This window comes from Oreochromis niloticus, linkage group LG6, assembly GCF_001858045.2.
Source record: "Oreochromis niloticus isolate F11D_XX linkage group LG6, O_niloticus_UMD_NMBU, whole genome shotgun sequence".
Classification (NCBI taxonomy): Eukaryota; Metazoa; Chordata; class Actinopteri; order Cichliformes; family Cichlidae; genus Oreochromis; species Oreochromis niloticus.
In genome coordinates, this window is record NC_031971.2 from 27,227,772 (window position 1) to 27,240,712 (window position 12,941).

The 12,941-nt window shown below is 38.0% G+C and overlaps 1 protein-coding gene across 1 annotated transcript in view; it reads left to right on the forward strand.

Annotated features, from left to right (window-relative positions):
* The first annotated feature begins 205 nt into the window (after positions 1–205).
* The window catches only part of LOC100699392 (sphingosine kinase 1), a 43,094-nt gene continuing 30,358 nt past the window's right edge, over positions 206–12,941 (forward strand). Inside the window, exon 1 of the mRNA XM_019359669.2 lies at positions 206–1,025. Within this exon, the coding sequence (XP_019215214.1) occupies positions 611–1,025 (415 nt within the window). The 5' untranslated portion in view covers positions 206–610. The remainder of the gene's footprint in view (positions 1,026–12,941) is intronic.

Sequence of the window (12,941 nt, forward strand, 5' to 3'; positions counted from 1 at the left end):
TTTGAAATAGCTGGCAATTAAGGAAAAAAGAAATAACATTTTATTGGAATATATTACGTTTTAGACATATTTTATTGGGGGGTTTTTTCTTAATTAAACTTTCAGTCATTAATTAGTTATTTTATCTTTATCCTGTTATTAGTTTGAAAATACTTTTAAAATTAGGCTTTCGTTTATTCATATGATCCATGAAATAGCAGAAATGGCTCCATAAGAAAACAACAAACTTACATTTTTGTAGTGTTAATATAATTTTATTTATATTAATATTGTAACTCCGTGTAATATCTAAGTTTTTATTTGCTGACTATAAACCATTTACTAAACCCTGGCAATTCCTAACTAACAATAACGTGAAACCTTAGCCAGGGTCCCACAAGGAGCTTTCAGTGTTTTTAGTGTTGGGGCTCTTATTTTGAAATGTCACCGGATATGTAGCGTTTGATTCCGTCAGTCTTCACACTCACAGCGGTCCGGAGCAGCCTGTCAGTCCTCCGGTCTACTTTGCTCGCATCATTCACGGCGGTTAGCTATGTGACTGTGTGGCTGCTTCTTCTGCTTCCCGGACCCCCTCCGCGTCCCGGTCTCTCCAGTCCGGCGTCCGTTCAGGATGGATCCGTGCAGAGCTAAACTGGAGCCCACCAGCCTGGTGAAGCTGTACGGGGAATTTACGGGAACCAGTAACCGAAAAGGCAGGTGTGCCGTCATCCTGACCGAGAAGGACCTCGTCGTCCAGAGGCTCACGTCGGCACCTGTCGGACGGAACAAGGTGGTGCTCAGTCTGAAGGACTGTGTCGGCTGCCGGGCTTACCGGGGAAATGACAGTGCGGATACGGCAGCGTACTTAGTCGCCTACTTTTACCCGCTCAAACGGCGGTGGATGAGTTCCAGGGTATCGCGGCAAAGAGTGGAGCAGGGCTTTCGGCTCGCCTCGCTCCAGGACCCGCAAGCTAACCTGGAGGAGGCAGAGAAGTGGGCTCGCGCTGTCCGAGAGCGCTCTGCCCGGCAACAGTTCCCTAGAAACGGTGAGTGTTGGATAGCAACGACAGCGGAAAGTTTGCAGGTAGTGATAGAATCAGGATCCCACGCTACAGTTACATTCATATCTGTATGAGTATACCACTGTGATACTGATAATGACTGTTAACCCACACTTTTGTTCACTGGTGAAAGAGAAAGGCGGTTTGCGTATAAGCAAAATGCTAACATGTTAAAAGATAGGCTTAATCTAAAATCAGTATGCTCAGTTATCCTCGCCTCGTTTTGCTGACATAGTTTAAAAAAATAACAAGGACTAAAACAAGACACTTTCTTAATATTTTATTCTCTTCGTTTCTTCGTTTTGTAAGTGCAAAGACTTGTGTCAGTCACCTTATACTTCATTTCAGTTAATTAAGCCCCCCCAGCACACACTATTTAACCTACTTCAAAATCTATGTAGGTGTTGACCTACATCTTCTTTTAATCCAGCATATGAAGGCGTTTAGTGGTACACAGTGCATTTTATTTAAAGGTAAGCTCAATCATATTTGTGGTCTGTAAAATGTTAAACAGTCCAAAAGGTTAGAAGTTTGCTGTCATATGAAAAAGAAAAGCGGTGCATCCTCACAAGCTGGAAGCTTTGACCTTAAAATGTTGAACATTTTTGAAAATTAATTTTTAATCAGAGTAGCTTATTATCTTGTTACAGTCATACTGTGTAAGTTATGTTCATGGATTGTAGTGGGAGGAGCTTTAACTGCTTTTACCCTATGATAAAAAAGGTGACGAATCACTAAGTCTGTTTTTTAACACAATTACACAAATACCACAAGCATTAAATATAAGGTGGTTTTCATTTCTGTTCAGTTTCTGTTAGATTGTTAAAGCCTTAAGTGGTTATTAAAAGCAATGTAATGTGCCGTTGATGAGTCATCTCCTTGATAGTTCACCTTTGTCTTCCTTTTTTTAAAATGCGTTTCTCACTTTTCAGGTTCTATGAAATTTCACATAATTTTTACTATGCGGGGCCCACTGGTTGTCTTTCCTGGCTTAGTCTTGTATCAATAAATTTTTCCCCGAAGCACCACTGTTAGTTAGCTGTTAGTTAGCTGTTAGTATCCTTATTCATTTCCTATACCAAACAGGTTTCTCCTGAATACCTTTAAACTTCTCCTTGGATTAATAAAACAAAAGAGCCAGTCTAAACAGAGTTGTGTTTCAAGATCTTTTAAGAAACCTGAAAAAACCACAAGGGATTATTGCTGCTATTGAGTTAAGGTCCAGTCAAGAAGTATGTCTTGTACAGAGTATTTTATACTATCAGTTCTGCTTTATCATATTTAGCCTCCTGCTTACATGGATAAAACAATAGTCCTGGTGTGGTATGGAGAGTCACTTTTCAGTTCAGTATTTTCAGCCTTCTGCAAACAAACCCACTTGACGTAAAAACACACCTGAGAAACATGAGACAATATTGATTGCTTCTTTTGTTAACGTAATGCTGAGACGTATGATCATTCCAGTGGGAACTGTTCTATAACCCGCGATTTCTAAAGATAAGTAAACCCATTATTTGTCCTCCAAAAAACCCCCAAAAAACACTTTTTCCATTTTCTGTCATACATATTATTTCCTTCACACAGCGCACTGTGACCCAGTTAGCATTTTCCACAAAATTTATTTTTAACAAGACAAAATATACTGCAATTCTGCTCTGCCTGTCATTGCCAGAAGAGAAGAGAGTAGACTTTTAGTAGCTCTGGAAAGTATCATTTGGTTTGAAATGTGTTGTAATTTAAGTACACAGGTTGTAATCAGAAACGGTGACTGAATGAGTGTCCCAGTTTGGGACAGCAGCCCAAATAAAAGAGGCTCAATTACTTCACCTGATCTAGCTCTGCCTCTCCTATCACTGGTTTATACAGACCAATGCTTTGTTTTTGGCCTAGTTTTTGCTTCTCACACTGTATACTACTGACTAATTTAGCACATCAAGTGTCATTGTTGGAAAGATGGCTGTTCAGTTTCAAGTGAAAGTAAAGAAAAGGAGATTAGTCATTTCGAAATTACACTGAATGCTATTTTTTTTTAGGTTGTAGTACTTGTAATTTTTTTTTTTTTTTACATGTTTGCATGACATGTTTTGTTAAACTATAGGTTTGATTTATAATAACAACAATAATAATAATAATCATAATAATAACTTAAGTCTGTATTGCGCCTTTCAAGAAACCCAAGGATTTTTTACATAACAATAAAAAAGAGATAGGAAAAACTTTATCTAAAAACTCGTTATCTAACAAAGGTTAAAACAATACTGATAAAATTTATCTCACATGTTTGCAAGAGGTATTGATGTGTAAACCAGATAAAGAGCTGCTGTGTTCTTTCTAATCTCTTACACTTACCTTGACTACCGAATACATTAGTTTTACATATAATTTTTGTAACACAAAACCAAAGTCAAAAACTTTACTATTTTTGGAATTCTTCTTTTTCTTCTATTATTATTATTGTTCAGTAATATTATTGAATTATTATTAACAATTATTCTTTGAATTATTGTGTTTTAGTATCAGTGGATATAGATAAATACTCAGCAGATTCAAAGCACACAAATAATTAAACTCCTGATTGAAAAAAAAAAAAAAATCCACTAGGCTTGCAAGAAACCACTGATTGATCACACAGTACTATCGCCACAGCCTGAGTGAGTGGTGCAGTGGTTAGCACCATCACCTCACAGCTAGTGCCTCTTTGTGTGGATTTTGCATGATCTCCACTTCTCCACATGCATGTTAGGTTAATTATTAGGATAATTGCATGTTTGGTTTACTGTAAATTGGCCATAGGTGTGAGCGTGAATAAATCTGTGTCTGTGTTAGCTCTGTGACAGACTGGTAACCTGTCTCACAGGTGGGATAGACTCCAGCTCCATTGAAGATGGATGAAGTTAAGATAACAAACACTGAATATTGTTCTTGATTCTTATACATTTTCCAGTTGATCTTGATTGCCTCGTTCCTTGGCTGTTTTTGCGTGCAGCTGGGATTTTCAGTCTGCGTCCATGGCCAGCTTTTCTGCTGCATTATGTATGCTTACTAGGGATATACTCCCTGCTGAGGTTAGGTCTGGATGCAATGCTTTGGTTGCTACTGTTGGTTGCAAACTAGTTAGCTGGAGCTGTTACAGACTTACATTATGTCTATCCATTTCTTACTTTCTGTGTGAGTTGGAAACTGTTCAATACACTGAAAAGGACTAAAAATAGTATGTATGAAGTATTGTTTTTACATTCACACCATTTCAAATGTGGAAAAATAAACAGGTTGATTGTGGCAAGCTGTGTTTATGCTATATATGACTTGTTTGGGGTATTTTCTTTTAGCCAGTTATTTCTTGTTGGTTTATTGGTACCTTATATTCTAATAAATTGTTAATATTTTGATTTTAGTTGCTAGTTACTCATACATTGGTTGATTTGGGGGTCTAGAAACATTGGAGTGAGGACGCGTTCCTCTAATATTTGACAGCTGTAGTAATAATAAAAGATTAATGACTCCTCGATGAAATCACCTGAATATTGATTTTTAATTATTGTCACCTGTCTGGGTTTTGTGGGATAAAGAATCAAACAGAAGTGCTGAGAATAAAATACCAGCTGAAAATGAGTCTATTTCAGCGCTACCTGCTGAAGTGTTAGATTTCTGAACATTTTCACGGTCAATGGTGGTAATTTCAAACCTCATTGTAGCTGCAGGGTCTTTGGTATCTTTGGAACAGGCTAATATGATTGCAGCCTGAAAGGATGTCTGCAGTTAGTTACTCATTGTGCCCGAGGCCTCATGAATCATACTAAATCATGTTCAGGAGCTCTGCATCCAAACCATTACTCTAAATGAGGTCAATGCAATCCTTTCTGACCTCTCCATCAGTATTGATGCTTGTGTCATTGGCTTAATGTTAGGTGTGCTCAAAGAGTTATTCAGAAAACATCTATTTTCTATACACTAATTTTCCTTGTGTTTGTTTCCTTGTGAGATAGCTTATATAGGTATATTTCATGTGTGCTCAACTTGTCCAGTATTGCTTCTCTGCTCTAATGGTTGACACTGAGTCAGCTGCACTTTAGATCACCCATACTAGTTTGCATGATAATAATTATTTATCCAAACATCTGTTAGAGGCATGACTCAAAACACAACAAGCTGTCATCTGTTGTAGCCGTTTTGAATAGTTTCTGGTGCTTTTTTGGGGGGGGGGGTGGCTTAGAGAATTGGTTAGGTCACAGGCTGATCATGATACCGCTGTAATTATGCAAGGAAATAGTCTGTCGTACTTATTCTCACTGTTGTATTCCAATTAAAGTATTTTAATTGACAAACACTGAACACAGCGTTGCTTGCTTAGAAAAAGGAAGTGAGCAATATATTGCAGGTCATGACCAGCTGTCGGTTAGCTCTGTGGTGTTCATGTGAAACCTTTGAAAAAATGACACGAGGTGACAGATGAGTCAACAACTCGCCACGATGGCGCCAAAAAAGACTGACACATTCCTTCTTTGAGAATTACAACTGACACCTCAGCTGCATTACCTGTTTTTTTTCTTAATGATATTGTCCTGAGGTTACAAAAATAAAATTTGAATGAAAAGATTGAATTCACCTGTTGACAGCATTATGATCATAAGGAAGGAGATGGTATCAGACAGAGAGGATACTAGTATTGATTAAACCCGTCAGAATAGATTGTCATCTCGCTCGAGCATGTGGTTGCTGATGTCAAATGATAATGAACTGCAGCACTGCAGTACAGTATATAGTGGAAGTGTTAATCAGCTGTTATTGTAAATCCATTTAATCTATGAAGGGAAATGTTACTGGTGGCTACACAAATTTCCAAAAATGGCATAAAAACCCGAAGATTGTGTGACACAACAACACACATCTATGAGAGCTTCAAAATTAGACAAAAATGATGAAACACAAAAAATGACAATGAAAACAGGCTATTTCTCAGAAATAAAATGGGCCTGTGAAAGAGAACAGAACGCTATTCAAAAATGCTGCTTAAGGATACAAAACCTTAGCTCAGCAAGCTGACCTTATCAAATCACAGAGATCTCAACAAGGTGGATAGCTGTAGCTCTCTTGTTGCTCCAGTCTACATGCCCATGTATCTTGCACTATATAAGAACAAGTTCATTTACCATTACCATTTATATTAGCAGAGCAATCATAATAATGGTAAACAGGGAAATTAAAGGGACAATAGCTAAACTCAAAGAAAGAAACTCTATTCCCCTCTGTATTGTCACAGCAGATGGTTCTGTCCATTTGTTTGGCATCTTTAGTGAGATTTGCAGACATAAGTCACTTTGTTCACACAGGTTGAGAGACCTGTACGCAATCATGTAGTAACCACCAGTCGTGAGGGGAAAAATGATCATTTCCCAACCAGCTGTGTGTAATTGGTGGAGGTTAATGGGAGTCTTTGGCAAAAGGATCGCTAAAGTCATGCATGACTGCGACTTGAACCACCAGCTACCACCAGTTGCTAGGAAAAAATATATATTCCAATTGGTTGGGAAAAACTTCTTTGTGTGTTTGGTTCTAAGTATATTGCTGTGGACATAGTTTGAATGGCAGTAACAGTATAATATAGTGTAGTGTGATAAAGGGTTTTGGAACAAATTGACCATATTAGCAAAACCAAACAAGCAAACTGTTTATTCACAGGGATGACTGAGTGGGGCACATTGTAACCTGAATACTGTGTCCTTGAGGAACAAACAAAAAAAATGGAAATGTGATGATACTAGATGGATGATAATATGGGAGCAGCTTGTCTTTCGTGATGTTGCTGGCTTACTGTCGACTGTGGAATGATGTGCTGTTTGTGTAGAAAGAGACACTTTTTGCCTAGCATCATGCAGTCACTAAGATTATCACTAGGATTTTGCACTAATTTGTAGAACAACAACATCAGCCATTGAATTCTTCTAACATTTAGTTTAGAGTTGCAGTCCTACCACTACTACATTTTTTTAATTAATTAATATATATATATATATATCTATATGTATATATATTTTAGTATGGGTAATGTAGTCAGTCGACATCAGTGCAGAGTTCAACTCCAGGGCATAGTGGCCTATTGAGACAATGTCATTGTCACTTGTAGTTCCTCATTGTCTGGATGATTTTGCTTGTCTGTGTTTTTACCATCAGACGTTTTTGACTTTCAACATCTGCTACAGCCATGACCCCAATTTCTAGTTTTCCTGTACGGCCTTCGTTTTTTTGGCCGATAATTAGGTGTGTAATTGTGTGTATAGAACAAACAACACTGCTGTGACTGTTATTATTTATCTCTGTAACTGAAATCATGAGTAAGGCTTTTGTTCAGGTAATACTGTAGTGACACACTGAAGGTAATGTTTTGAGCCACTACAGGGATAATGATTTGTGCTAATGCGGTGTAACTGAATAGGAGTGTGAAACAATGCAAATGGCTCTGAAGGATCTTATCTGATGTTCTCGAGGGGACTGGCATGGCTTCTTTTAGCAGCAAAATCCAGGCCTCTCTCAGCCAGTCAATGCTGTTACTAACACATTACCTCAGGCTGAGAAAGTTGAAGCTGGGACACTGGTTTTTGTCCTGCTGCAAAAGTTTAGAAGTGCAAAGTATAGTTTTATGTTATATGAACAAGTGATCAATCTTTAGAAGCGACCATTTGTTCTTATTATCAAACTCCATATTTTTATTCTTGGGCTGTACCAGAGATTCACATCTCTAAATGCTTATTTGTCTTAAACTGGGTCTTGGTGCTGCCCCTCCGTTCATTCACTGTGTGAAACAAGCAGTATTAACTCCTCTCCATTTAAGCCAGCTTTCTTCTAATTGGATGCCCATTACAAACAGAAGGTTTGAACAGCAGGTGGGTGGAGCTGTGTATTTGAGATGACCGCATTAAGGAGAATAGAAGAGTAGAAACCAAACGTTTAGAGCTATATGACTACCAGGGAGTACTCACAGGATACTTTTCATAGTTAAAATCACATACAGCATTGTGCTACTGTAAAATTTTGAGTCACCTCCCATTTCTTTATGATTTGGTAGGAAAATGGGACAAGGGTAGCAGTTTATTAAAATGTGCAAACATACATGACAGTATATAAGGCAGAAACAGAGTTTGAACAATGCTAAGAATACTATATTTAGTATGATCACCTTTATTCTTCAACATAGTCTGAACTCTCTCAGCCAAGCTTTCTTGTAAATTCTTAGTTTATCGTCATTTTTGGCAAGATCTGCAACACCACTTGCTGAAATGGAGGCTCAAACTCTGACAGAGACTGACTCCATCGTTTTTTACAAATGGCTGTAGACACTGTAAAAAAACTGCTGTACTTCTCCTCCATACATAATGATGACAGCTTGAATCAAAAATTTCAAATTTGGGTTCATTACTTCATAAGACCTATTGCCACTGATATTCAGTCCAAGTTACCTTAGTGTTTTTTTTCTTCCCATTTCTCTTCTTTTTCTGATGAGGCTTCAGTAACCAGTAGATGCATTTCTCGGGTCATGTGTCAGGTTTTTGTCAGATTTTTATGTTGGTTTTTTTTGTTGTTTTTTGGGGGGTTTTGTGCTGTTTGTAAAGTATGTGACTTCCAGATGCTATTCGTCTGCTTTTTCATGCTTGAGTGATTCATAAGCTAAAAAACATTTTTAAAAAATCTTCTGTAAATGGTCAGTTATAAGGCCTGACTTAAAAATGAGTCAAAAGCAGCCAATCTACAAAGAAAAACCTTGAAAAATCTTCAGAAGGCCCAGGGAACTATTGCTTAAAAAATCAAGAAGGTTTGTCTCCTTGGAAGCAAAATATAACAAATTGAGGGTGGCTCAAGATTTTTGCACCGTAATAGGGTTTTTACTATGAAAGGTCTGTATTTGTTACAAATCAAACCCCCCAAAAAATCAATGAAAGGAAACAGGAATGACCTGCCAGTCAACAATGTTTGAACTGCTATGTAACAGATATTCAAATCCTGTAACTGTTGTCATAAACTGGAAGTTCTAACTCGATCCCATTGTCAATGCCATGGAAGATTTGACCCCATCATGCAACAACAAGTAATAACAACAAAGTAATTTCTTTAAAAAATTATGTTGAATTTTTTTTATTTATAATTTAACTTTCTAATTTAATGTTAGATTTAACAAAATAAGTATTTTAAAGCACAGTACAAAAAATGTGGTTGCATATGCAAACACAATAAATACATTTGATAAGTGGAGAAAAAAAAGAACAGGTGCCATTATTTTACAAATATTTCAAGAAATGTATTTGTTCATCTGATTTTTGCCTTTGTCAACATTGGTTTGTTTATTGCAAGTCGTTTGACAAAGTGCACCCATTTCTTTGACATTTTTTTTTTTTTTTTTTGGGATGGTCATATTTGAGCTAAAAGTTATTTACTGTAACCAGTTTCCCCCCTAAATTAACCACTACCTTCTCCACCCTGTTTGTGGAGGGAAAAGCATACCTAGACACACAGGCTAGGCAGGCTTTTTGGTGACACTAATTTAATGCATCATTCTCAAGGATGTCACCCCTAAATATGATGTTCTCAGCATAACCCTAACACCAAGTCTTAACCCTTAAAAAGGCATATTTGCATTACTTTAAAGGAATGTAGTCACACACGTTCTATGTTTGTCTTTGGTTTCCTGTGACAAATGAGTTCAGTCATTCATTCATTTTTAGATGAGCGGTTCTCGTGAAAGCTGCAGACTGCAGTCTGCCCATCCTGCACGTCCACGTTTTGAACAGATGCAGTCACACAACGAACACACACACACATTCAGCAAGTTTATCGTTATAGCTGTCCTGTATTTAGAAAAGCAACTCAGTGTTTTCTTGTATGTTTAGTGGGCATCTGTAAATTGTAGCTACAAAAAATACGATAAGTTACGCTCACTAAATAAGCTCTGCACTATTATTGTCACAGTCACAGTCTCCGCTGTAATTCATCCCAAAGGTTGGATTAGCTGTTCTTTCGGGTCAGGACTCTATGCAGGCCAGTCAAGTTCTTCCACATGAATCTCACCCATTGGTGTCTTTATGGACCTGGTGTGCAGTCATGTTGGAATAAGAAGTGGCCGTCCCCAAATTGTCCAAATTGTCTTGATATGCTTAAGCATTCATGTGCTTGACTTCATAAACCTGTGGCCATGGAAGTGATTGGAGCACCTGATTTAGATGGATGAGTGAGTAGTTTGGGCAGTATAGTGTAGTTTTACTATTCTCCAATCGTGGCATTTGTTTAGTGAGATTGAAGAAGTTCAGAACAACAACCTGGGTGTGGTTTTTTCACATTTAGAAGCATGTTTAACTTGGTTCACACTCTTCTGATGAAACTGTCAGCAGTAATAACGCTTCTCGATTCTTGGAAGTGAAACCACATATTTTATTCATAGCAGGTTGTCTGTGTTGTACAGGATCAAAAGAGCAGTCTACAATAAGCAGAGCTTCATGAGTTCTCGCTGCAGCGTTGGAGGCATTGGTGTGTGCAGTCAGACAGCAGTGGCAGCAGCAGTTTTCTCCCTGTGGACTCTTCCTTACCCAACATACGCAGCGATAGAACTTGATGTGCTGTCTGTAGCTCGAGTTTGGTGTCTCGTTCTCTCACCGGAGCTCACTATAGGTACTGAGGCTCGCTGCAGCTTTGTGTCCGTAATGTCCCTCTCTGTCTAACTATGAAAAAATGCAAACAGTACAATATATTTCAAAGAAACCTGTCAGACTTAGATATAGATGCAGGAGCTGAATACAAAACAAGAAGATGACTCTCTGTACATTATAGCAGTGAGTGTTGTGCAGTTTTCTGTGCTTCGCCAGATTTCTGTTCTCAGAAAAGGCTTCTCAAATCATTCTTTGATACGCCGACAGCAGCAACCACAGTCCATTCAGGCTACATCAGAGCAGCTGCTACACCTAAGAGTAAGTCAGTCTTTCCTGGTTTAAAAAAAATGTGGTTGTGGGGGTTTTTTTTAAAGGTGGAAAACATTTACATTTCTTCCATACAGCAGCAGTGCACAACATTTTCTTGCATATTGCTGCATTTTAGTTTTGTTTTTTGTGCTCCTGTCTTGTGACTTTACATTAAAAAAAGTCATATTTTCTTTTGTTGTCGAACAAACGGCCAGTTTGGATAACGTAAAGTATCTTACTTGTTGGTTGTTTTCTAACCTCCCTTCCCCGATCTCACTTTAGGGCTTAAAATACACAGATGGAATCCAAATCATTCCACACAGACAGACAGTTGTTACATCCTCTTTCTCCTTTCACAACCTTTCCATCTCACACACAGCCCGTTTATCTCTTAGCTCAGGATACAGTATGGGCAGCTGCATAATATACATGCAGGGTGATTTCAATTCAAACCTCAGTGTCGTAAACTCTCTGCCTTACTTAATATAGATTTACAGAAGGCTAACCACTGCCACCTCCTCCTGCTCCTCCGCCTTCCACGCCCTTTGTGGTTCTGGCTCAGCAGAAATTTGCTTGTGAGCTTGAGGAGCTTCCACTCTTTGATTTACAAACCGGTTGAAGAGTTATCACCTCAGTGCAGCTAAGTGCTCCTGCAGTTAGATCCAGTCAGACGAGATGTGGTTTCTTTAAAGGCAGAGCCTATGATTCAGTTTCAAAAGGAAAGTCTTAACCTAAAATATCACTTAAAAATATTCTGTCAGGGCCTTTAATGGACACTTTATTGTTTTCCGAAGCATGGAAGTTTTCATTTAATCAATTTGTAAACACAGACGGTAAAACTGGGTATACACTGTGCTGATGAAAGATGACTAACGTGATAGATACTGTTTGTCGTGGCTTTAAAAACTCACACAGTCTCCTGTATGAGGTTGATCTTTCTACAAAAAGAATTTCAAACAATGGCAGAAATTTGGGATGATCAACTCACAATGTGACTGCTACTACGACCTACAACTGCTAACCAGCCAATAGGAAAGCATCAAGCATGCAATAGTGTGATGAACGTCACAAAGACACAAACAATAACAAACTCAAATGGAATGTATTGTAGTAACATATGCAAAACCAAGTGTTTGGAATTCCAACAAAGAAGAGAATCTAGTTTAGTTTTGGTATTGGAACCTCGTTTGCACGATATGTCATTTAACACTTATCCAAAGTTACCGTGCTAAAGAAGATAAATGATGTCCTAACAGAGTTTATTAGCTTATTATGCTCCACAGTTTGTCTTGTAATGAATTTATAGGATCCTTATAAGTATACTTATAGGATTATAGGATTTTTCACATTGATTTGACTGCAAAAAAATAATTAATGGCAACATAGAAAATATGGGGATTTTTGCGCCCTTTTCATTTCATTTCATTCAGTATTGAGATCACGTTTATTTATCATGATTATTTATTGATTTTAATGACATCTCATGTAAACGGAACACTGCTCTCACGTCTTCACATCTAAATTTTGTATAAAAAAATTGGTCGTTCTTATTCACATAGCTTCTTAGATAGGTAGATGGATAGATATTTTGGCTAAGGTATGTGTTTGTTGGACCCACATCTTTGACCAAATGGGTGCGATTGGTTGGCGGATTCAGTGTGTCTTTGTGAGCTGGATGGATACATGGATGCACTGCTCTGGTTTGCCAGTCAGTTGAGTCTGTTCACACCTGGAGGTAGCGTTTCAGTAGGAGAAACATTTTGTCACTCATCCTTGTGATGACTTCAGTGAACAGAATAAGCTTTCTGGGATTTCCTTACCTGGATGATTGAGCATGTATCAAAAAGCTACACAGGCTTATTTTGATGGATGTCTGAGGTGATGGTAGGCAATTAATGGTAGCAACCACTTCATTGTTTTTCTTGGGCTTCATGCATTAATTACAGTGCAGTTTGTGATA